Source organism: Mixophyes fleayi, chromosome 2 (assembly GCF_038048845.1).
Source record: "Mixophyes fleayi isolate aMixFle1 chromosome 2, aMixFle1.hap1, whole genome shotgun sequence".
NCBI classification, from domain to species: domain Eukaryota; kingdom Metazoa; phylum Chordata; class Amphibia; order Anura; family Limnodynastidae; genus Mixophyes; species Mixophyes fleayi.
Window position 1 is genome coordinate 43525844 of NC_134403.1, and position 25011 is coordinate 43550854.

Here is a 25011-nt window from a genome sequence, read left to right on the forward strand (position 1 = left end):
CTCTTGTAATGGAAGGTGCAAAAACATCTCCCTTGCTCATATATCGGGAACAATTCCTTTACCACCTGCACTGAACCTTTTACTATTTCTTCAAAATAGAACAATTATATGCTGTAGCCAGGCTGCAGTGTCCTCTACAATATTTCTTGATGTTCAGTTGTAATAGTATTATTTGTGACTGTGTGAAACCCCTGCTGGTCATGTGCTGTGAGAACACTTACTTGGGAACTATATTGTGATGTGGTATCCACTCTGTGTTGCCCTCCTCTTTTGCTCTGGCTTTGGCATTGGTGTGGCATCCACAACCAGAGGGTCACTCAAATGTTAACTATGAGTGGTCACTAGTGGTGTGCAATGCAAAGTAAAATGAAAGTTGGGTGCCAGACCATCTCATAGCAAAAATAAACAGGTTTTATTTCCCAACGCCGTCTCCTCCTGCACATAGCATAACAGTTAGAATGTATAGGTTACAAACACCAAACTCTTCCAGCACAGATCATAGCGGTTACAAGCACAACTTCTCCAAACGCCTCCAGCACATAAACTTCAGCAGATGTTAGGCTCTCTAATAATCAGTCACTCCACCTGCAAATATTGGGCCAGACTCATTAACGAACTTAAATGCTGATACGTACCATATTTTATGTATAATCGACCTGCGCATGCCCAGAACCAGACGATACAACGGTGAACGCAGCAACATCCCATTCATCTTCGCAAAGGACCCTTACTACAGACTACGATTTCCGGAGCAGAACGGGGAGGGTACTAGGCATGTATAGTAAGGGTGTGCCAAGCTCGAGTACACGCAGCAACGTCCAATTCAAACTTTTTAGCATCTCAAAGGTGCGTATTTTTCTGTCGCATCACTTCCATCACCTCCAGGTCGGGTGTAAGTGCCAATTACAAGTGATGACTGACACGTATGCATGCTAGAGCATGTGCCATCAGGAGCAGCTGTAAAAATACATTTTATGTGCAGTAGACATTAATAACATCACAATACTATTGGGGTGCGGGGGCTAAAATAAAATGCAACTATTTTTGTTTAATGTTTTAACATTAATGATTATATTATTAACAGGTGACTGTAACTGAATTTTTTTGTTTTACTGTGCGTTCTTTTGGGACTTTATATTCCACATATGTATTTTACGTATATATTGCTGTGTATTGTCTGTTAGATCAGTTGACACCAAATACTCTTTCAACAACAGACGTATCTTTAGATCCATTTCTAGCTGGATACGGACGTGCGTATGCCCGATTTACATGTTTTCAAAAGAAAAGCAATTTACATTTTGTTTTGCATGCCTTAATGAATCGGGCACCATGCTTAACTCCATTAAATATAATTACACAGCTGCATACCTGGTGTACTACTAATGCTGGGCTCACTCTCACAGGTGACAGCACACAATGGACATACATTGGAGGTTCATGCTCATGCTCCAACAAGGATTAACCATAGTTGCCTACTCTCCCGGAATGTCTGGGAGCAGGCGCGGGCTGGGAGAGGGATGGCCGGGGGGCAGACAGGCAGCCGCATCACATGACAGGGGATGCGGCCGCGTCATTGTTGTTGCGGCCGCCTGTGCGCTGACGCAGTCGCATCTGCTATCATCAGATGCGGCCGCGGGGGGAAATTATGTATTTTGCATTGGGAAGGGCCGCCGGCCGGCCTACCCCCTGGCCCTAATAGCCTTTGCCCCCCTGCCCCCCGGGCCAGCCCGTCCCTGTCTTGGAGACTCCCGAATTTTTGGGAGTTCTCCCGGACTCCCGAGAGAGCAGGCAAAAATCCCGGAACTAGCATCTCCCCGTTGTTGTAGATGGTGGGGCTAACCGTGGCATCGTGGCCCCGCCCCCTACTACGATTGGCCAGAATCGCCTAAGATTGACGGAGCGGAGCCTAATGGGGCATCCCGCGTGGCCACGCCTCCTCGACGGGCCCCCTTCCGGACAGCTGGTCTCAAAAATAGGTAAGTATGGGATTAACCAACACACACTCCAGGGATTCTCCCTGCCATAGCGCACCCTATTCCTCACAGGGATCCTATTACTGCCAAACTACACGTACAATTGTCATCCCAGTATTATACTTTATAGACTCTGGCTCCCACCCGATCTCCCTATAGGCTCCGACCCTGGCTATAACGCGGCTGTCCGTGTCATCGCAGGTAAATCTAGTGAGGCCCACACCTCATCTAACTATAGTGTTCCATCTGTAACGCTATGGGGGGAATTCAATTCCCCCCGAAATACCGCCGCGTTATAGATATTACCGTTATTACGGTAATATTAACCTGGCTTTCTGCTCGCAGCTCAGGGGAGCTGCGAGCGAAAAGCTGGCGTTAGAACTACCGTAATAACGGTAATTATGCGCACTATTACCGTAATAATGGTAATAGTTTTAGCGCGGCGGTACTTCCCCCCTATATGTGTTACAACTGCTTGACTTATAATCTCTATTTTCAGAGAAGAGCATTCATCAGTAGGTATCGGCAGAAAGCATTTGTGTCTTGGGTTATGAGCTGAAATACGAGCGTCTGCATCTTCTTTTATTCTTTTGAGTAAGGGAAATCCTATCCAATGTACTTTGTGGTCTCCATCCTCTTTCTTTTCTCTACTCCTGCTGCATACAATAAAAATAAATCATATAATAACGTTAGTTTGCTGTAGAGCTCAATTGTTGTCAGTGTACATTGTGCCATACATACGATTTATGTTACATTTTAGATAATGCCTTTCTAAAGCATTTATGTAAACTGGAGGTTTTGTGCATTAAAAAGGGTTTATGTTGTTATATTATGGGGGTCATGTATTACTAGAAATGTGGAGCAATTATGGGGCAAAATTACCAAATTCATAAAACAAATTAATTGAAGTCAAAGGGATTTTTGTTTTGTAGCCCCAGAATTGCTCCACTTTTGCCGTACCTTGATATATAAATCACAAGATTCCGAATATGCCCTTTTAATCCCTTCCTGGTCAGCCTCAAACCAAAAGCATCATTGCCTGCTCAATCCCCTTCCCCTATTAACATGTCCCCTTCCTCATCATTGCTATCTTGTCCTCCTAGTGGCGGATAATAAAAGGAGTGGATGGGGAGGTTATTGTGTTATTAGTGTAACTTTACACCGCATCTACAAATGTGTGTGTCTAGCTAATAAGCCACACCCTGGGACTTTTGTTTTCCTTGTGTGGATCACCAACTGCTAAATGTAAATGTTTACTAACTACTGAGGCATGGAAGGATAACAATACTGGCAGAGAACAGTGTATGTGGACGGGCACTCCTGCTCTCTGTGTTCTTAACCAGCATCAGTAATATAATGAAATATGCAGTAATGTGATTAAAGATTGTTCACCTCTCCGCACATTGAGGAGCTCTTCTTGTCTGGCTCATGGTATTGGAGTAGGTGCTGGGCAGACTGTCGAAATACAACAGTGCAAATGTAAAGCATTTTGCTGTGCATATTAGAGGCTAGATTTACTAAGCAGCGGGTTTGAAAAAGTGGGGATGTTGCCTATAGCAACCAATCAGATTCTAGCTATCATTTTGTAGAAGGTACTAAATTAATGAAAGCTAGAATCTGATTGGTTGCTATAGGCAACATCCCCACTTTTTCAAACCCGCAGCTTAGTAAATCTAGCCCTAGGTGCGTTTGGTAAACCGCTTCCTTTGTGTTTTACTAATCAGGTGATTCCATAGTGTTAAAAAATAATAAATAAATTGGCAAATAAAAGTCTCAGGGTACGAATCCATGGTGTCCAAAAAGAACGATTATATTAGGTTATACTTAAATGACACTGTTTAGATAGTTCCCCCCTTAATATAGCAATGAGGTGAAAGTCTGTCCAGAAGTCCAATATAAATATATACATATATAGGACCAGCACAACCCTTAGATGAACTCAGCCAACGTATTTGGGGCCCCCGAAAACACTCAATGGGGCATATTCAATTCTTCTGAATCCCTGCGGCGTTAAAACTATTACCGTTATTACGGTAATAGTAAGCTAGATTTCAGCTCATTAATCAGGGAGCTGCGAGCTGAAATCCAGAAAGAAAACTACCATAATAACGGTATTTACGCGTAGTGGGTAATAGGGGCGTGAATATGCCCCTATGAGTGACATCATGTCGCTCATTTAATGTTTTTATTTCTCCCAGTTCTCCCACACTGAGTGAAGGCTGCCCTGTGGTTTAAATTAAACACTCCCCTTCCTCATTGACTGACAATAGGAAATAAATTAAGTATTTAAGAATTTAAATCAACTTATCTTTTCTAGTGATGTTGGTGACTGCTGCTCCTCTGTGCCAGTGATACCAGCCTGTCACTGATATGTATGAGTAGCAGCAGCAGGTGACACTGACATCCAGCTCCTCTGTCTGCACCCTGTGCTTCCTCCACAGGTGAGATGAAAGAGTTGGGGCATTCTATCTATCTATCTATAAATATATGTGTGAGTGTATATATATATATATATATATATATATATATATATATATATATTAAAGAATATATTGGGCTACAATTGCTTGATTTGAAATGATCATAAGAAAGATAAGAAAGAGTTAGATAAATGTAAATTGTCATAATCAGTAGAGGCAAGTGTCTACCCTTACATTACTAACATATCAAAGTAGTCAAGTCTTCCAGAACAAAATGTGTTGTGTTTTCTGATTGATATAGGACTCTTTTGCTCTATCTCCAGAAATTGTGCTACATCATCTGCTGTGACTTTAAGGAGAAACAGGAAGGGATTCGGGTGTCAGAGCAGTCTCCTCCTTGTCAGGAACTTATACACCGAGCTGCACTGGAGATTATTATATGTGTCTATACACCAGTCTGATTTACATGTGTTCCCTTTACTGATCGCTGCAGTCACAACAAGCAGAGTACTGAGACCATCGTCTGACTGACAGGTGAAGGTAAGTCAGTCACTTTTTATTTATTTTTTTACTTGGGTAAACAGATCAGATCTGATAATATCTATCACCAGATAATGCTGTACACACAATTTTTAAAATTCTATTCATATAACCGTAAGCAAAAGTGCAGTAATGGGAGCCTGGGAGTGAAAATGATTATTGCCGGAGATCCACTGTCCCTGTATACAGCGCCCACATGGAAGTTATGTAGCCTGTGGAAAATACAGTGATGACTGCTAACAACACACCCTGTTCTTTGGAATCCAGATTTGCAATTTATAACAGTTGCAACAATTGCAAAAAAGCTTTTGGCCAAATGACAGATGATAAGGTGTGTCAGCAGGGCCGGTGCTAGGGTTCTCAGCACCTTAGGCAAAATTTAAAAATAAACCCCCCCCCCCCCCAGAAAACACAACAAATACCCGCCTCACAGACCTTTTACAAACTTGACTTTGTGCTTTTGTGTTTAAAAAAAAAAAAGAAAAAAAGATAAGCCTTACCTCCTCCAGTGGTCCAGATGCAGTGATGTTTGATGCAGAACGCTGTCCAGACTCCACTGCAGACACGGGATTTCTAGAGGGGGGGGGGGTATCCAGGTGTTAGATTTCGGAACAAAAACTTGACACAATAACTCTATGAATTATGCACTTGTTAAAGGCAATGAACGGCCCTAACATGTCCCTTCATCACACCCACTGCACCCCCCTCTGCATCACACCCACTGCACCCCCCTCTGCATCACACCCACTGCACCTCCCTCTGCATCACACCCACTGCACCCCCCTCTGCATCACACCCACTGCACCCCCCTCTGCATCACTTGCAAACTATAGGGTAGAATTTCTACACCATAGTTTGAAAATCATATATAGAACATGAGGTGGCAAATAATATTGAATATTATTTGCCACCTCATGCTCTATATTTGATTTTCAAACTATAGTAGAGAAAATTACTATTTTATTGGCACCTTATGCCCTATATTTTATTTTCAAACTATGGGGTAGAAATTTTACCCTATAGTTTGCAAGTCAAATATAGAGCATAAGGTGCCAAGAAAAGTAATTTTACCTCCCTACTTCCTATATTGGATTTTTGGCACCCTATTTTAAAAAAAATAAATAATTAGATTGCATTTACTCAGTTTTTTCTCTGGTCTGGTCTGGTCAGCAGAAGCAGGGGGGGGGGGGGGGGGGCTCTTCAAACCTTTTCCTCCTTCTCTTTTATCTCTGCAATGGCTGCTCCTCGGCTGCTTCACACAGAGGAGAGAGGGTGGAGCAGTGCATGCTGGAAGGGGGGGGGCGTGGGGAAATAACTTTACTTACACTGTCACTGACAGACAGTGTGAGATCAGGAGCAGGGACAGGCGAGCACATTGGACAGAGGCGCCGCTGAAGAGAGATCACATGATCACTGACAGCCAGTGATCATGTGTGAGTGCAGCTGCCTGGGCGCATCCATCCTCCGGACTTTACAAATCAGCTGGCGCCACGCCGCCGCTGCACCTCTGTCCCCAAACCGATTACAAAATTTAGTCAGCGGCGCCCTGCAGGTCCCGGCGCCCTAGGCAACTGCCTAAGGTTGCCTAATGGAAGCGCCGGGCCTGTGTGTCAGAAATGTGGTATCAGGTAATATTGATAGGGTAATTCTCACTGACATATCGCCATTGCGATTTATAAACCATTTTCTTCTCATGTGCTTCCTTATTTCTGTAAAGTATCCTCTCTGAATGTTTTATCCTTTGCAATGGTGTATTTGGACTTCAGTATAAATGACTGAAACATATCATGAATCTGGATGACAGATTGAAGCAATCTAGTTTAATGTATACTGTGGTAAGGCTTTCTCTCTGTGATGGACTTTGCATTATAAATACAAATTGACTACGAGCAACAAACTATAGTCTATTACGATTCCTTTTACTGTAATGCTATTTTATTATGGAGCTACGTGGTGACTGGATGTTGGTACATAGTGTCTTTTTGGAGCTATGGGTAATGATGTGTATGTACCATTAGACCTGGTGGGTTTCATATTTGGCCAGTAACCCCTCCACAGGGCTTACAAGTCGAATATACACTATATGGACAAAAGTATTCGGACACTTGACCATTACACCAACAGGGACTGTAATGACATTGTATCCAAATACATATACTTTAATATGGAGTTGGTCCCCCTTTTGCAACGATATCAACTTCCACTCTTCTTGGAAGGGCTTTACACAAGATGTTGGACTGTTTCGGTGGGAATTTGTGCCAGTTAATTTTGAAGAGCATTTATGAGGACAGGCACTGATGTTGTACGAGAAGGCCTGGCTCGCAATCTCTGCTCCAGTTCATCCCAAAGATGTTCGTTCTGGATGAGGTCAGGGCTCTGTGCGGGCCAGTCAAGTTCTTCCACACTGAACTCATCAAACCATGTTTTTGTAGTCCTTGCTTTGTGCACTGGGGCACAGTCACATTGGATTAGAAAGAGACCTTCCTCAAACTGTTGCCACAAAGTTAAAAGCATAGCATTGTCCAAAATGACTTGGTATGCTGAAGCATTAAGATTGTCCTTCACTGGCGATAAGGAGCCTAGCCTAAACCCTGAAAAACAGCTCCATACCATTATCCCTCCTCCACCAAACTTCACAGTTGGCATAATGCAATTAGGAAGGTAACGTTCTCCCGGCATCCCCCAAATCCAGACTCGCCCATCTGACTGCCAAACAGAGAAGCGTGATTCATCACTCCACAGAACACTTTTCCACTTCTCCACAGTTCAGTGTCGGTATGCTATACACCACTCCATCCTACGCTTGGCATTGGTCTTGGTGATGTGAGGCTTGCATGCAGCTGCTTGACCATGGAAATTCATTTTATTAAGCTCCCTCTGCACAGTTTTTGTGCTTACATAAATGCCAGTGGAAGTTCTGAACTTTTCAGCTATCGAATTAGCAGAGCATTGGCGACTTTTACGCAACATACGTCACTGAGCTCTTCAGAACGACTCATTTTGTATCACAAATGTTTTAAAAAACACAGCCTTGATAAAGCAACAAATGAAACGCACTTTGACTTTTATACTTAAAAGTCCATAATTACCCGTCACCCCTTATGATAAGGGTTACATCTGTTTGCTTGTGTGAATGTTAACTATGGTTAGATCAGGGTTTAGAATCTTCCGTTAGTGGGCAGAAATGCCTAATTAATCATGTGATATCCAGAAAACCGTGGGGCATTAGGACCTTGTGGAACAGGACTGTGTCACAGCATGATACAGGAGAGACTGTAGGACCCATCGAAAATCAAGGCTGCTGGAAAGTTCCAGGTTTTTTGTGACTGAGACTGTTGAGTGACTAGGTACTGAGGAGACATTTTGAGAAGAGACACATTTTTCTGCTTTGCTGTTGTGAGGAAAAGTGTGGAAAGTGTTGCTGAGAGATAGACTGCTGCAGAGAACTGAGGTCAAAGGCATTTTTGAGAAACGAGTCACCATCTTGATTCAAGAACTGTGTCCGAAATAAAAAGTTTGTTTTATGCAAGTAAGTAGCAGCCCCACAAATCTTTGAGATAATTCACCTTGGGCTTAAAAGAGTCTCTTCTCGCAATTGATAACCATGATCCTCTTTAAGTGCAACAACAGGAATACGAAACACCAATTAATCTCTTCATTGAAGCACGTGGAGAAGCAGTGTGTACGCAGCTAAGGATGTGGAGATTCCAGAATCCAGACTGTTAATTTCTGAAGTTGAAAGAAACTGTCATGAAGATCCTGGGAGTCAACCAAAGATTCTGTATGGAATGCCAAACACAGTTGGAACATATGGAAAATAGTGTCCCTGGTTATGTCAACTACAGAGGAAGTCAAAAGTTCCCAACACCCAGAGAAGTGATGGTACAACAGATGCAGATACAGTCTTGTTCTGATCAGATTGGGGTACTGAAAGATCGGATTGAGGATCTCACCAGGAGTCTCATCGAAATCGGGAGAGAGCTAAGAGACCTCAGGCAAGAACAGGCCACGACCAGACGCTGAGATTTACATCCCGTTAGGGGGGATGAAAATCGTCCCCAATGAGATGGCCCTCAGGAAGATAGAAGGCAATCAACTGACCAGTTTGAAGCAGAAGGGAAGCTCATATGTTGGTGGTGCAAGCAAAGTGGGCATATAGACCGAAGTTGCCAACAAAGCGAGCCTTTAAACTACGAGACCACCAGGAGGAGGAGCAAGACTCAAGAGGAACCATGAAAATAGGTCCATCTGTACAGGACGGGTGGCTTTGTTACTTAGGGAATGCCCCTACCTGGAGGACCAGAAGAACTGAATAGAACTGCCTGCATTGTTGGACACAGGCTCCCGGATTAGGACGATACAACTGTTCGAGTTTCTACACCATTGAGAGGTGTAGACATAATTTCTTGCTCCTATCACTTGGCGTCCACGAACAGGGTCGACCATGGAATCACAAGAAGGTGACACCACTGCAGACGACAACAGGGTGGTGCGACAGGACCCCCAAAATGTCACGACAAGTTCAGGCCACCGAGAAGGTCCGGTCAAGGGCCTTCTCATATGCATTTTTAACAACCTTTATGATCGAAGTCCGTGTTAATATCTTAAGCAATTTAATTTTGTGCATTAATGATCTATTTCCTTGTCACTTAAGATCTTGTAAACGATATCAGGAAAAGTGGTAAAGCAAAGGGTTTGGCTGGTTGGAAACACAACACGCATTAGGCAGGTGATTGACATTTTAATTTACACCAGACAACCTTGTTTTGGCACACTGTATGCCAATGTGTTCAAACTATCTACAAAATAATGAATGTAGAATAACAAATAATAAACGTGTAAAATGAACTAATAAAATCTATAAATACTAACAATCTACGCTAAGCAAATGCAACATGCTGCTGTGAATTCCCTACACAACAAACAATGCAAATGAAGAAAAAACAGTACCGCGCTGAGAGTGGTCTAAGCCCTATTATTGATTAGGACACCAACACATGATCTAAATGTAAAAAACAATCACTTATCACACTATTTAAAATCCTGCATACATACTGTATAAACTGTAAATGCTGTGCTGTATAAATAACTGAATTCATGCATATGAATGAATGAAACTTTGCTAGCAAGTGTAACAAATATAACGAAAATGACTTTAGCCAGTTAGAAAAAAACCTGAAACCGGCTTTACTGCATATAATCCATCATCTAAGAGGCCCATTTAGCTGATCAGAATTATGTCAAGTAAGTGACAGAAGAAATGTCACCTGCTGTCAAATCAGAATCCTGCTAAACAAGTGTTAATACACTAGGCGACTGGAGAGAATCATTAGCAATATTGGCACGTATATATCTCAGTTAGGCTGGATGAACAAGGGTTGGAGTGCGTTCACACCATGGACTGTGGTCAGTCTCGATTCCTTTTCCTCCCTAACCAGTGGGCTATCAAAATGGGAGGGGGGGGGGGGTCCACTCCATCCACATCAAGCGGCCTGTGCAGACAATTCACCTTCCATGTTAGCTGTAAGACCATCGCTAGTCCTGGAAATGTGAATTTATTTTGATCACATTTACATGAATAGCGATCTATGGAAAAAATATATATACAGTGTGTGTGTGTGTATTTAATATAAATATATATATATACATACACACACACATGCATACACACATTGCTCATGTAAGTGTGTGTATATTATATATATATATATATATATATATATACATACACACTTACATGAGCAATGTGTGTGTATGTATATATATATATACAAGTTAACCTGTGCATGATACTCATGCATTCTAGTCAAATCAAGCTACTTAAGGTCTTAAAAAGGTTCTTGTCATGCATTTGGGCTTAGCCCAGGCCTCCTCAGGGGAAGAGCATTACTTTCCGACGCAAGCGCCCTTTTTAATGTGTGTTCATGAGGTAAAATTACCTCACGAAAATGAGTTTGACCCCTCAACTCGTAAATTTAGCCTTTACTACCCCTCCCACGGGGGGAAGGGGGGATGATGGAAGTTAACTGACTTCACTATTCTAATTGTTTTGTCAAATAATGTCAGTATACCAAATTTCAGGTCAATTGGATGAGCCCTTTCTGAGAAAATAGTTTTTTCCACACACACACACACACTAACACACGCCGCTAGGCTTTTACTTTTATATATTAGATAATGCTAAGAATTTAGTAGGTCAGTGTATAACTCCGCCCAGCAGGTGGCGCTGCAGCTTGTTGTTTTTTTCCCACACACAGACTAACACATGACGCTAGGCTATTATATTATAGATATATATATATATATATATATATATATATATATATATATATATTATTTACATGAGCATGCAAATACAGATACACACCATACTCACACACAGACATACAATGTCATGCATACTTACAGACATCTCCCACACTTGGCCCTTGTCTGCTCATGTTAGTGCTAGACTCTTTCCTTGCTCTATCCCCTTACTACTCATTGACCACCTCTCCATCTCAGTCTTATCTCTCAGCCTCCCTGTCCAACAACTCACTTTCTTCTATCCAAGATTGATTTCACTTACCAGAGGTAGAGGTAATAATAATAAAATATTTTATTTATAAGGTGTACACATAATTATTTATGTGAAAATGGATGGGTGGACACGAGAGGGTGAAACTGAGTGGGGGAGCAGAGATGAGGGAAGTGGAGGCAAGGAGTTTAGAGAAGGACTGGTAAGCTTGAATGAAAATGAGGCATGAAAAAAAGGACATGTTTGAAGTATTGGAGACTGGTGACTTGTCTAATTAAGCTTGGGAGTGCGTTTCAGAGGTTGGGAGAAATCCTGAAGACGAGGGTGGGCTGATCTCATCAGTGAGGAGGTGATGCAGGGGTCATTGGCAGAGCGGAGAGGGAGGGAGTGTGTGTGGAAATGAGGTTAGGTATGTACGGAGGAGCAGACAGAGAGGCAGTGTAGCGGGCAGTGATTACGTCAGAACATGCAGATTATAAGCATTGTCATTATAACTCACTGTTTATACAGATACTAACATCACTTCTGTATTGAAGTGGCAGGGGCAGCACGGTGGCTTAGTGGTTATCACTTCTGCCTCACAGCGCTGTGTGGAGTTTGTATGTTCTCCCCGGGTTTGCGTGGGTTTCCTCCGGGTGCTCCGGTTTCCTCCTACACTCCAAAAACATACTGGTATTAATTGGCTATTATCAAAATTGAACCTAGTCTCTCTCTCTCTCTCTCTCTTCGTCTGTGTGTGTGTGTGTGTATGTTATGGAATTTAGACTGTAAGCTCCAATGGGGCAGGGACTGATGTGAATGAGTTCTCTGTACAGCGCTGCGGAATTAGTGGCGCTATATAAATATATGGTGATGATGATGATTGTTGACTGAGCAAGCTTTATATCATTTATGTTTTCTGTTTGTAAACTATAGGAGACTTAAATATATAATTTAATATTTATTTTGTTTCTCTTAGGATGGGTGTGGGCATCTTTTCAGACTGTGTATTTTTCCTCAAAGTGAACTCCTTACCATTAAAAGAAAGGTCAAAACTTAAATCCAGCATAACGTCCAATGGAGGCGCTCTATCCTTTGTGCTGAATGAAAAGGTACGTGTAGTCCCTGAATAAGACGGTTTTTGCTCGCTTTGTAATGAATATTGATATCAGTAAAACAGTGACAATTTTCACAGGATGGCCCCAATTTCAAATATCAAAATGGGTGTTTCGTACTAGAATATGGTGTTAAATAGGAAATGGGGCGGGTAAATTTATGCAGATCAGGACGGTGGCCTAATTTAAACCAATCTTCACATGGGGGATGTTGTGAGGAATCCCTGCCGACCAGATTATTGCTTCAGACAGCTGCCTCTCTTCTTATCATGATAGGGACACTCCTGGGCCTGAGAGATCTGATAACAAATGTGTCCTAGTGACTTCTCTTCTCTTTGTTTATATTACTATACTTTTCATTTTGTTTGTTTTAAATTTCCCTTTTTGCCATTTACTACCTCGGTTTGTCCATTTCTTTGAAGATTTTATTTATTAGTACATCAACATATCAGTAAACTGTACCTGTCACCTGTACCTGTCTCGCAAGACAGTTCCTCCCAACTACCGCTATACTGGTGCATCCTATCTCAGTCTGGATAAGAAGTGTGATTTTCTCCTTCGAACTGTTTATGTGTTGGAAGGAAGTTTATTCAGACAAAACATGTCTGTGGCCTGGAATACACAACGCCATTCAAAAATAAAGATGGTAAAGATGGCTACAGGCCTGCAAGAGAATAGGCGTAGATCTGAATTGATGGCTTTGATCGGTCCTCTGAAGAAATCACCTAGTCACAGTGTGATAAAACGCTGAATAAGGTGAATAAGAGTACTCTGGGTTGTTCTTGATCTCCTGTCATTTACCTGCTCTATTGTCAACTATACGAGTGGTTCACCTACGGATTCAGCCATCGGGTTGTTGGAACTTTTTGCTGTCAGCGTGACTGAACTTTAGCGAGTAGGAGGAGGGAGCGAGACAGCGGACATACATAGAGAGACCACATAGAAAGGAGTTGCGCCGTGGGGGCAGGCATTTTGTCGGCTGAACCATTATTCAGACTATATTCAGCCCAATATGCTCAAGAACTAGTGACGTCAACATTAAAACCATCAATTCACTACAAGCTAGTGATGTCACTGATGTCTCTGGTTCCTATAGAATGTATAGTCCTCATCGTCAAGGCTATTGGTCCAGTGAGTTGCTGAGAGGTAAAAAAGTTCATGTGACTAAGTAAATATAAAGAAAAATGCGTCTTGCTTTTTGCTAATTAAATAAGGTCCGTTAGATGCTTGGCTCCAGTAGCTGTGCCCACCTCTTTCAGTTAAACAAGAATAAAGTTGCTTTTACGTTTATTAATTTAATATCAGCATGCTTACAGAATTCAACGTTCTATATGTTTTAGTGCACACATGTCGTTGTGATTGATGCTGCTACGCTGAACAGTACCCAGCAGAGAAGTATTCAGAAGCACTGCATCTCAGTAGTAAACCCAGACTTTATATGGAAATCAATTCAAGGGGAACTACTTGTTGAGGTGGATAGGCAAGATGACGGCAAACAATGTGAGGCGGTCCTGGATGAAGCGAAAGGTAAATATTTCTATATTACTTCCTGGGTGTTTAACGTTTCAGTGTTTTTGTTTGGTGCCATCACAATGCCATAGATAGTAGAAAAGGTAATATGATTTTGATGACCCTAGTGTTGTAAAAACTCCAGTAGTCTCTTTTGTAAGTTGTCAGAATGATCATTTTATTATACAATAGCAGGATATAAAAACATAACAATATATTTGTATTGAAGTAATCAGGCCTGATGTAGAGGTTAATCTACGATCGTTTACATAGTGCAAATTGCGAGATTTTGCCCCGTGCATGCCCATAGAAAAACACACATTACTTACGCCTATGCAGAGTTGACCCCAGACACAAGCACATTGGCACCTGTGTCCTAACGTACGCCAAGTACAAGTCGGGAGTGTTTGCGGAATTGCGAGTTGATGTAGAATTGAACGTAGATACGCATTTTACAGCTGTTTAATTTGCAGACACTTAGGTGGCTGACAGCAATAGCTAACCGCTTCGGATTGGCTGGTTATGGTTTCACTGCAAGCTGCTGCTGGGTGCTTTCTTCATTGATTGTGCATATTTAAATTATGTATTATCTTAATTATTTCATTCGTACAAGAGAATGAAGATTATATTTGCTGTATTATATGAAGCTTAATATCAACTACATTTCCCTATGAAAACAAATGTTTTATTATGCCATAATAAGTGAGTCATTTCAGTCACAACTTACCACATATTCCTGCATCACAAAGTTGGGGCTGGCTTTAACTTTAGACGAGCCCGCTCAGGGTCTCCTGAAACAATATAGAGCATGGATCTCTCTTCTAAAGAGGATGAGGCGTTAATTCATGAGTGTGAGGGGAAGGAATCCTCTAGAACATAGTGTGAATGACTTAGTCCTGGGATTTGGCCGACTATAAGATTTGTGTAATCGGAGGTTACAGATTCTTCTGACTTCTCTCTTTTTAAAAGACAGAAGAAGCAGATGATCTGTGTTCTGCCATCTTCTCACCTCTTAGAGATGGTTTCAGAGGCAAAAACATGACAAAAAGTTCCAGGTGTCGAAGATTTTTTGTTTGTTTTGAAATGTATTTTGTTATACATACACAGGGGTTATTTAAATCCCTTTACCCCTTACCATCAGAAGAGTTTGTTAAATGAGAGAATTCTCCCAAGACAGTTCCTCCCAACTGCCGTTATACTGGTTCATCCTAGCTCCGGGACAGTCCGGATAGGAGGTGTGATTTTCTCTTTCGATCTGTTTATGTGTTGGAAGGAAGTTTATTCAGCCAAAACATGTCTATGGCCTGGGGTAAACAACGCTATTCAAAAATAAAGTTTGTAAAGATAGCTACAGGCCTGCAAGAGAATAGGCGTAGATCTGAATTGTTGGCTTTGATTGGTCCTCGGAAGAAACACACCTAGTGTGATGAAATGCGTTGGGTGAATAAGAGTACTCTGGGTTGTTCTTGATCTCCTGTCATTTACCTGCTCTATTGTCAACTATACGAGTGGTTCACCTACGGATTCAGCGATCGGGTTGTTGGAACTTTTTGCTGTCAGCGCGATTGAACTTTATCGAGTAGGAGGAGGGAGTGAGACAGCGGACATACATAGAGACCACAGAAAGGAGTGGTGCCACTGGCTAATTCATTACATGATCTCAATAATACTGTACCTGTTTCCACACCCCATGTGTGCCTTCTCTCCATACCAGTGTTTTTTCTTATTTCTACTCGCTTGCATTTGAAATTAATTTGCTACCACACTGGATGCTGTCATATGCTGCAGATCTATTTAACTCTACAGGTCCATCATTCATCAAACTTCTACCCATTTATTCACACAGACACAGCTATACAGTTTTGTTTTTCAGAGACAGTTGGACACTAAGATTGTTGGTGGACTGATTTACATCTTCATTTCTGAGTATTCAAGGTGTTTGAAACATTTGGGATTTATCTACCTATCAGGGATACATAGTGTGCCATGATCTCATTACTAAGAGAGGACATACTGAGGAGATCTAAGATCATTTAAGGAGACTCTTGTATAAATGTATCCGATCATTACTATCTGAGTTTCATTTGCATATATTCATTTTTTATATAGCTGTATTTAATTCTAGGTCAGTACACTGATCAGTCTTTATATGCATGTGAGTTTTAGTTTTTACTAGTTTTTATTTGTTTTCATTATTTTCAGTGTTCATTTAATAAATGTGTTTGTTTTTGCAACACTCCGCAAGCTCTATTTTATATTTAATATGATGATAGCGATGGTGTATTTTCCAGCGCTGTGAATTTTTCTGTTTCACTACCTTATCCTAGGTCCTTTTTAGCAGCAGGAATTATTACCATCACTTTATCTAGTCATCAGTTCTATATCTTGGTCATTCCAGCGCTAGTGATTTTTTTGGGTTTTGGTGAATTGTTAGTCTTGCCTGAACACATTCAGAGAGCTGATTTTTTTAGGTGAAACATCTTTGGATGTTGTTTCTGTCACCTCCAGACTTTCTGCACTCATAATTGCGGCCAGGCGTTCCATATTGCTGCGATTCTGGTCGGCGGATGCTGAATCTAAACAAACGCTTGATTCTTCACCGTTTGGTTCAGAGCTGGAGCACTGGGAGCCTGATTTCCTAAGCCAAAACAGGATCCATCCGGGAGAATGGTCCCTTCACTCAGAGATGTTTGTTCAGCTGGCACAGGGCTGGGGTCAGCCAGAGCTAGATCCATGGCATCGCATGTGAACTTCAAAGTTCCTCGGCTCTGCACAAAGTCCAGGGACACCATTATGATCCCATGGATGTTTCATCTGGTGTCCCAGTTCCCACCGATTACCATGCTCCCATAGGTGTTAAGTAAACTAAAGAGAGAACGGGTGACTGCCATTCTGGTGGCTTCGGATTGGCTACGCAGGGCATGATATTCCGACATCCTAATTGGCCAATTGTCCGTCTTACCGGCTGCTTTGCATCTCAGGATGTTAGCTTTGGGCGCATTGTCTTGCACGCTGCTCTTTCAGAGCAATTCCACTCTTATCGGTCCATGTCCCCATGGTCACAGTGTCCCCCACTGGCAGGAAACAGAAAAGAGGATTTGTTACTCACTGTGGACTCAGAGAAATGGATTTTACAGTGTGTAAAAAAAATCCTCTTATTTTTAGCGTGGCATCTTTACTTTAATTTCTACAGTAGTGAAGCATTTATACAAGTGTAAACATTTATGTAATTAACCATCTTATTACAACATTTAAATTACTTGTTTAATGATACGCCCATGTAAAGACACGATCACTATATCTTTTACAGACAGAGGTCACAAATAATTGTATATGCGTAAGCGTGAATTTAGGTTACATAGTAAAAGATTGTGTGCCTGATTCATTACGGCACACAAAACAATAGTAAATTGCGGTTTCTTAAAAATGCAGGTTAATTGGCTATACCCACGTCCGTGTTCAGCAAGGAGCAGATGTAGAGATACGTCTATTGTTGTCTAGGTGAGCTCTGCTCTAACAAAAAATACACTGCAGGATACGTCCAATACAAATGTGGAATATAAAGTCCCAAATGAACGCACAGAAGAAAAAAAATCTGTCACTAATATAGTCATATATTTAAAAAAAATAGAAACGTTTTTTTCTCTCCATAAAATACATTTATTAGGATGTTATGAATATCTACCGTGCAAAAATGCATTTGTACACTTGCTCCCGATTGCAAACACATGTTCTAACGCGCATATGTGACCACCATCACTAGTAATCACAGAGAGATTTTTGCGCAAAATAATGAATAAGGCAATATCTATAAATAGAAAACCATGAAAAACTGTGTCCTCTCCCTTGTGAATACTCTTTACTCCTAATAGACTCCCTCGTGCTGGACTGTTAGGTCTGATAAAGGCCATGTGCCCACCCAGGTATGTGAGGAAATGGCAGGGCTATGAGACTCCCTAAAAGAGTTAACCCCTTCCTCACAAGCCACAGATTTTCACTCTGAGACATTCCCTAACACTTGTCATTGTTTCAGTGAGATTCTTAAATACAGTAGTGCTTAACTGAGCATGAAAGTTGCTTCTGTTACGTATACAGGGCTCCCAAACATTGTATAAACATTCCCTGGATTTTACTTTAGGTATCCATCCCTCCAGGGACAAACCTACAATACTAATATATACATAACATGCTCAGTACAACAATAATCCTGCATCTTGCCTTCAGACCATTACCATTCTATCCTTTTTTTTAACCAATACTTTTAAAATGTTTATAGAACCATATTTCAAATACAAGAGGTTCTCTGGTGGGAAGCAGCTGAGGGGAGGGAGGAAGTGAATGAAAGGTTATTCAGCTTTTATTAATTGAGCAATCATTAACGAAGAACCGCAATACAATGAATCTCAGTTACAATAGCATATTAATTAAATTACGTGATTGTTAGGAACTTAGTGTTACACAGCTGTTTATAACTCACAGGCCACAAGTGTGTCTGCATTATGTAGGTGTTACCTGCACATTAGGGCTGCCAAGAGGAATTCAGGGCCCCGGTACAACAACTTCATGGGACCCCCCTTACAGGTGAGAATGTGAAAAAAATTTGTGCTGCCGCTAAAATTGGGAGTGGCTGTGTTCATACAATTGGGGGCATGGCTATGCCTCATTGGGGCGTGGCTGGCTGGGAAAAGAGCTAGGCCCTGAATTCGCCAGAGCGTGACATATGTCCATGCACTCCTGACTTTCAGGAAATCTAGCACCACAGTATAGTGTATAAAGAATGCAGTGTACAGAAAGAGTACCAAAGTTGTGGCCTCCACCTTACATTGGGCAGAGCACTCGCCAAAAATTGGGATTGTCCCACTAGAATCACAACATTTCACAGACTCTCCTGCTCTCTCCTACCTGTTCTCACTTTCACCACATGTGGCTGCAAGTTTCTTTATTTGCGGCTTGTCTGGGTCCTAGAATGTTGGGGGCCCTATTTGTAAAAAAATGGGTACATTTAGAAAATTACAACCAGCCCCAGCGTTAAATCAATAGCACCCACAATTAATAATTAGGCCTTCCTCCAGCCCCAACATTAAAATAATAGTATTCACATTTAATAAACAAACCTATTTCCCTCCCTACATACAGTCCCAGCAATAAATTAATAGTATTTACATTTCATAAATATACCTATTTTCCACAACCATCACGGCCATCAAATAATTCATAGTCACATTTAATAAAGAGACCTCATTCTCCTCAGACTCACCCCACATTCAATAGCCTCCAAACCACCCCATCTTAAATTAATAGTCCCCACTGTTACATTGCCCACCATTACCCCGCAAACAAAATAGCACCCATTAATTAGCCACATCTACCTCACACACACTACATTGCCAAAAGCTCCCTGTGCCATCACACACACATTACTGTGTGCCTTCATCATAACCACGCTGTGCCTCCTTATGATCACACTGTGCCCCTTCATCACTACCACGCTATGCGCCCTTATGATCGCACCGCGCCCTTCATGCTGCTATTCTCCCCTTCATCACACTGTGCCATGCTGCTTTTGCCCCTCTTCAAACTCTGCCATGCTGCTCCCACCTCCTCTTCTTCATCCCCCTGTGCCTTGTATCTCTCCCCCCCCTCCTTCATCCCCTGGACCTTTTATCCCCACACACACACACACACTTCTTCATCACACTTTTACTTCCCTGTGTTTTGTCTTCTTTCATCTTTATTCTCTTTTCTTCTCTTTTCTCTCTTCTGTCTTTTCTTCTGTCTTCCATGCCCCGCTCCTCACTGAATGTCGGGCATGACGTGATGACATCACGCCCGACATTCAGTGCAAATGAAGGAGGGAAGATTAAAAAGAAAAAAAAAAGTTAAACAGAAAAATGCCCGGGCCCAGGTAATTAGTACTCCCTTCCCCTTATCGGCAGCCCTGCATGTCATGCACAAAACAACCAGTAATTACATTGCTTGAATTAAAAAGCAGTTTTTAAAACATTCGCCTGAAATATCTGAGTCTTGAGATATCTTGCAATGAACCATGATGATTTTTTTTTTGTTTTGTTTTTGGTGTGTTACTTTGTCACTCAATACTTTTAGAGGATACAGTATGTGCTATCCATTGTAGCTTGCTTTGAAAGTGTAATATGGTTTGCATTGAAGGCTGGTTATGAAACTGAAATGTAAGGAGCTCACAAGGGACAAATATCTGTATTCCACAGAGTAATTACTCCCAGAGATTTACACATCAAAGCTAGAATAGAAAAGTTGCACCTTATAGCTACTAAGAGTTAATGTTACTGTGATCTTTGTATAAAATGTTGTAAAGTGGTGCATGTCTGAGGAGATCCTAGTGAACAGCATTTTTTCTCCCAGACCTTTGAAAATGAAACCAGTAGCCACAGCTGATAGCAGTCGGAAACATTGCTACCTTGCTGGATGAAGCAGAAATATGCCAATTGCAATAGACTGTTTTATTTATTTTGCAGATGATAAGAAACGTCGATTTCTTTCCAAATTCCTGAATGAAAACCAGGAAAACCTAGCTGAAAGGTACTTATGATTGTTGAATACTGTGTAGAGTGAAATTGTTTAATAGATGTTTAATGATCAAACGTGTAGCGCTGAGTTTAAATGTGGGAGGCCTGGACCAAATAACTGCCCCTAAGCTTCAATGAATGTTATCTATTTATACTTTCTGTATTCAGCACTTTGTTCTACACTTGTAGGCTTTTAAACCTTTTTTGGGGGGAGAAGAAGAAAGTTGGATTATTTACTTAAAGATAAATCGGTGCTGTTGAATCAGTTCACTTCAGTGCATGACACTATTTCTTAAAACTCTAATGTATAACAAAACACTTTTCAGTCATGGTCCTTGTCGGCCAACAATTTTTACACTGCAATTAAACAACGCTTGTTTTCTCGTTGTAGGGATTTCAGTGATGAGGAGTTTGAAGATGATGGAGACGAATGCAATCTTCTACCAGAGGACACGGAAGTGGCAAAATATAGTTTTTTTGAAAAAGTATATATCTTATATGAATTGAGTAGCAGGGAAAAAATGTGATAATGGAAACGACCGAATCTTTGTTGAAAGTATGTCAGACATAGGCAGCTGAATGGATTGGACAAAGCTTGCATATGGGGGCGGCGTTTTTAACAAAACAGGGACATGTCTTTAGTTCATAGTTGAATATTTGCAATAATTGAACTGTGTGCAAATATCTGACTCTTGTCAGGGGCGGATCTAGAAAAATGCTGTACCCGGGGCGAGATGGGGGGGGGGGGTGCGATTTAGGCCCCGCCCCTTTCTAACATCTCAGGCTGCTGACAGCTGCACACTATGTGCAGGTCTGTCCAGCCGTGACAGGCAGGGACAGTGTGCTGCCCGGCTGCTCTGATTGTGTTTTAAACACAGTCAGAGCAGCCGGGCAGCACACTGTCCCTGCCTGTCACGGCTGGACGGACCTGCACATACTGTGCAGCCGTCGGCAGCAAGTGTCTGCTAGGGGGGGCGATCGCCCCGATCGCACCCCCCTGGATCCGCCACTGACTCTTGTAAATATCTTGTTGCAAGGAGTATATTTTGTACCCATCTTGTGTAGATGCAGAATCTATTCTTCATAAGTAGTTTATTTAAATATATGCATAACCCAAAATATGATCGGATCTCTAAGGGCACAGCTAAATTGCTTGTCCATTCGACTCGTGTACGTAAATGCCACTGATCTGTGTTTAAAGGGATAAGAGGCTCCAAGTGTCTGATACATGCGGCTAAAAACTACTGCTGCAAATTGTGTTGGACACGTGTTACATGGGACACATGATTATGATGCACTTGTGTCCAGTTCTCGATCTGGCCCATAGTTACTTACAAGTACAGAGTGAGCTTAATATTCATGTTTTTCTGACACTGCACATTCAGGATATTGGTCCTCTAAAATAATACATTTTAATAGTTTTTCTGCTTTCATTTCAGGATAAGGAGGTGGCAGTGGTAGAGCTGCTCTGTTTTAATGAAAATTCTCCCTTTCCTTTTAAAGTATGTACAACGCGTGGTGTACCTAGCACATCTCAGGTAACTTGAACTACAGGGGTAAATATACACAAATGTTCTAATGATTGTGTGGTAGTTGTAGCTTTGCATTGTCATGATTGCACATTATTCAAAATACAAATAATTTAGTTTTTATTTTACCTGTGATGGACCTATTGATCTTTTTCTCTTTTTCCTTTTTATTTGTAACAGCAGTAGAATAGAACATGTCGCAAAACATTGTAAATAGAGTGTGCATAAAAATCAATATCAAGCAATAAACAGGCAATGGGGCCCAGGTACAACATGCAATAATAGGTGCTAGATACTATTTTTATAGATTCTATGCTTTTCAACAACCATTCAGATTTTTTGAAACGCAATCTATTTTAACAGCCTTTTGGCAGTACACGGAGTGAATTTATACAATTGGGTGCTGCCTTAAATAGATAGCTATAATCACTGAAACATATATTTATAACATAAATGCGCACCACCTCTTGTATAATTCACATGAATTTATTAAAAAACCATTGTCAAAAAATCATTAAAAACTTCATAAAAATATGTCATTAGAATAGAGAGGAATCTCTAAATTGTGTGTGTGAGAGAGAGAAATTCTTATGTGCACATGGCATTTATTTTCATGTATGTATATTATATCAAAGACATGATAAGCATATATAAGAAGAAAATTAGTTTGTTTTTTTAAAATATTATTCTTATTACGCAGAAAGAATTTACATTTCAGCAAGTAGACACTGCAAAGACTGCTTGTGACAAATATGGGCTTCGAATTGATGATCTGATAAAGAAAGGATTCAGACAAGTCGATAAAGTACCACCGCAAGCTGAGTCCTTCGCTTCTCAAGCACTGCAGAAGGTACTTGCTGTATTGTTTTTTTTGCATGTGATCATATTCACACTTGAATTATACTGTGTACAAGTTTCTCCATGATCTGTTTGTGCCTTAATACTTATGGCAGGAGCATTTTTTTATTTCAAAGGGCAATACTTTATTTTGCAGCAGTTTATAGTATTTTACTTGTTTGGCATCCATTTAAAACATATATCTAGGGTTAAAATTTTATCAATAATTCCTTTAGAAGTGGTGATGCTCCAAATCTGTCTCGGGTAGCTCCAACCTGCAACAACAGCAAGCAAATGTATGTAGTTTCAGTTAAAGCAACACCCCTTCACCCAGCCTGTGTGTCAGAAGGGTCCTTACCAGCTCCTGTATGTCACATGACAGGTGGGTTTGGGGGTACCGTTTGAAGTGGTTAATGGCCACACAGGTGGTGGACTTTACTTTCACGTGGTGTGGACTTGTGGGATTGGGTATGATATGGCAACAATTAAAATGTCACTATTCAGAATATTGACACAGTTGAAATCTCAACATTGTGACTGTCGACAGGCTGTAATATTAACAGTCACAATGCCGACAGAAAACATTAAACTGAAAGCATTAATTCCGGTATTACATAATAATAACCTAAATACTCGCGACTACCCCCCCGTCAGGACCACTGCCGGCACTACATTAAAAATATAAGTAAATGTAAAACCTCAGTTAATTATAAAACAAAAAGCAGGATGCCCACCAAACAGTTTAACCCTAGTGCTGTCAGTCTAGGCTGGTACTAGTAAAATAAAGGGGCCAAGAAGCTTGGGGTTTCCCTGATGTTACTAGAGTCCCCCTGCCATAATGACAAACCGACCCTAGGCTGGTCAAGATGTGGCTGGATTCCCATTTTTTTGCGGACCCCTCTCCACGACCTCTAGAGTTACCCAGCCCTTCCCATCTTCCCACACCCCTGGGCAGTGGGTGTGGAGTAATAGTAATTTAATTAATGTAAAACACACCATTTTGTCCCTTGTGCAACACAGGTCCCAGCAAACTCAGGCTCAGCAAACAGTTTGGGCATGCTGGTGTTTGTAGTACTGCCTTTGCAAAATAAAAAAACATTTAGAAAGAAGCTAACTAGCTCTTGACAGGAAGAGCTCCCAGCGCATAATGACATACCGTATATACTCGTGTATAAGCCGACTTTTTCAGCACATTTTTTATGCTGAAAACACCCCCCTCGGCTTATACACGAGTAAACTTACCTGTTCCCTCAGCTCTTAACTTCCACAGTGCGTTCCACTGACAGGAAGTTTGGCATTTGGAACGCAAACTTGCGTTCCAAATGCTGAACTTCCTGTCAGTGGAACATTCATGCGTTCCACTGTGGAGGTAAGTAAAAGGCTGAGGTGGAAATTAGGAAGCTTAAGTAGCCCTACAGAAACCTGCCAGGTGAAAAGCATTGAACGCTGTGGGAATGTACCAGATGCAACTAGCTACACGCGTCCGGGGAATGCACTGTTCTGCCCACCTGCGCTTGGACGCATGATCGACTATTGTCGTGAGAGGCCGGGGAGGGGATCATTTTAAGTGACCACCCCCAACACTGGGACATCTGCAGACCGTTTGTAATAACTTGATTACTAGATGTTGGATATATCTACTTCTAGGAACAATCACTGTTAGAATTTCCTTTCTTTCAATACATGCAATATAATTGTGTGGAGTTTTCCTCTTTATTGAATCAATTAACACTTGTAATTGGCTATCTTTTTGCTAATAGTACTAATTACCCTATTGGAGTGGTTACTATTGATTAATGGACGCTGTTGTATCTTATATATGATGCTAGAGGTGTTCTCCATGAAGACTGGTGGAATGCTCACGTTCACTAGAACCAATTGTATTAATTAGTGATCGTGTTCTATTCTCTGTACCATCTACACGTTACCAGTAGCTGCTGCATTTCCCACCCTAGGCTTATACTGGAGTCAATAAGTTTTCCCAGTTTTTTGTGGTAAAATTAGGTGCCTCGGCTTATATTCGGGTCGGTTTATACTCGAGTAT

At 41.3% G+C, this 25011-nt stretch overlaps 1 protein-coding gene and 1 long non-coding RNA gene across 7 annotated transcripts in view; one reads left to right on the forward strand and one right to left on the reverse strand.

Annotated features, from left to right (window-relative positions):
- Positions 1 to 2578: 2578 nt before the first annotated feature.
- LOC142140902 (uncharacterized) lies at positions 2579 to 6186 on the reverse strand. Its single transcript, XR_012688583.1, has 3 exons — positions 6077 to 6186; positions 5437 to 5509; positions 2579 to 2632 (listed from the first exon to the last, which is right to left on the reverse strand). It is a non-coding gene; the product is annotated as an uncharacterized LOC142140902 (long non-coding RNA).
- Positions 4763 to 25011, forward strand: part of LOC142140900 (protein mono-ADP-ribosyltransferase PARP4-like) — a 200752-nt gene continuing 180503 nt past the window's right edge. For 3 of the 6 annotated variants that reach the window (XM_075198877.1, XM_075198878.1, XM_075198881.1), the window contains exons 1-7: positions 4763 to 4936; positions 12412 to 12544; positions 13888 to 14074; positions 20551 to 20614; positions 20993 to 21086; positions 22041 to 22139; positions 22831 to 22980. In XM_075198877.1, coding sequence (XP_075054978.1) covers positions 12413 to 12544; positions 13888 to 14074; positions 20551 to 20614; positions 20993 to 21086; positions 22041 to 22139; positions 22831 to 22980 — 726 coding nt within the window. In that variant the 5' untranslated portion in view covers positions 4763 to 4936; position 12412. The remainder of the gene's footprint in view (positions 4937 to 12411; positions 12545 to 13887; positions 14075 to 20550; positions 20615 to 20992; positions 21087 to 22040; positions 22140 to 22830; positions 22981 to 25011) is intronic. The other 3 variants (XM_075198880.1, XM_075198879.1, XM_075198882.1) reach the window with 2 other exon arrangements.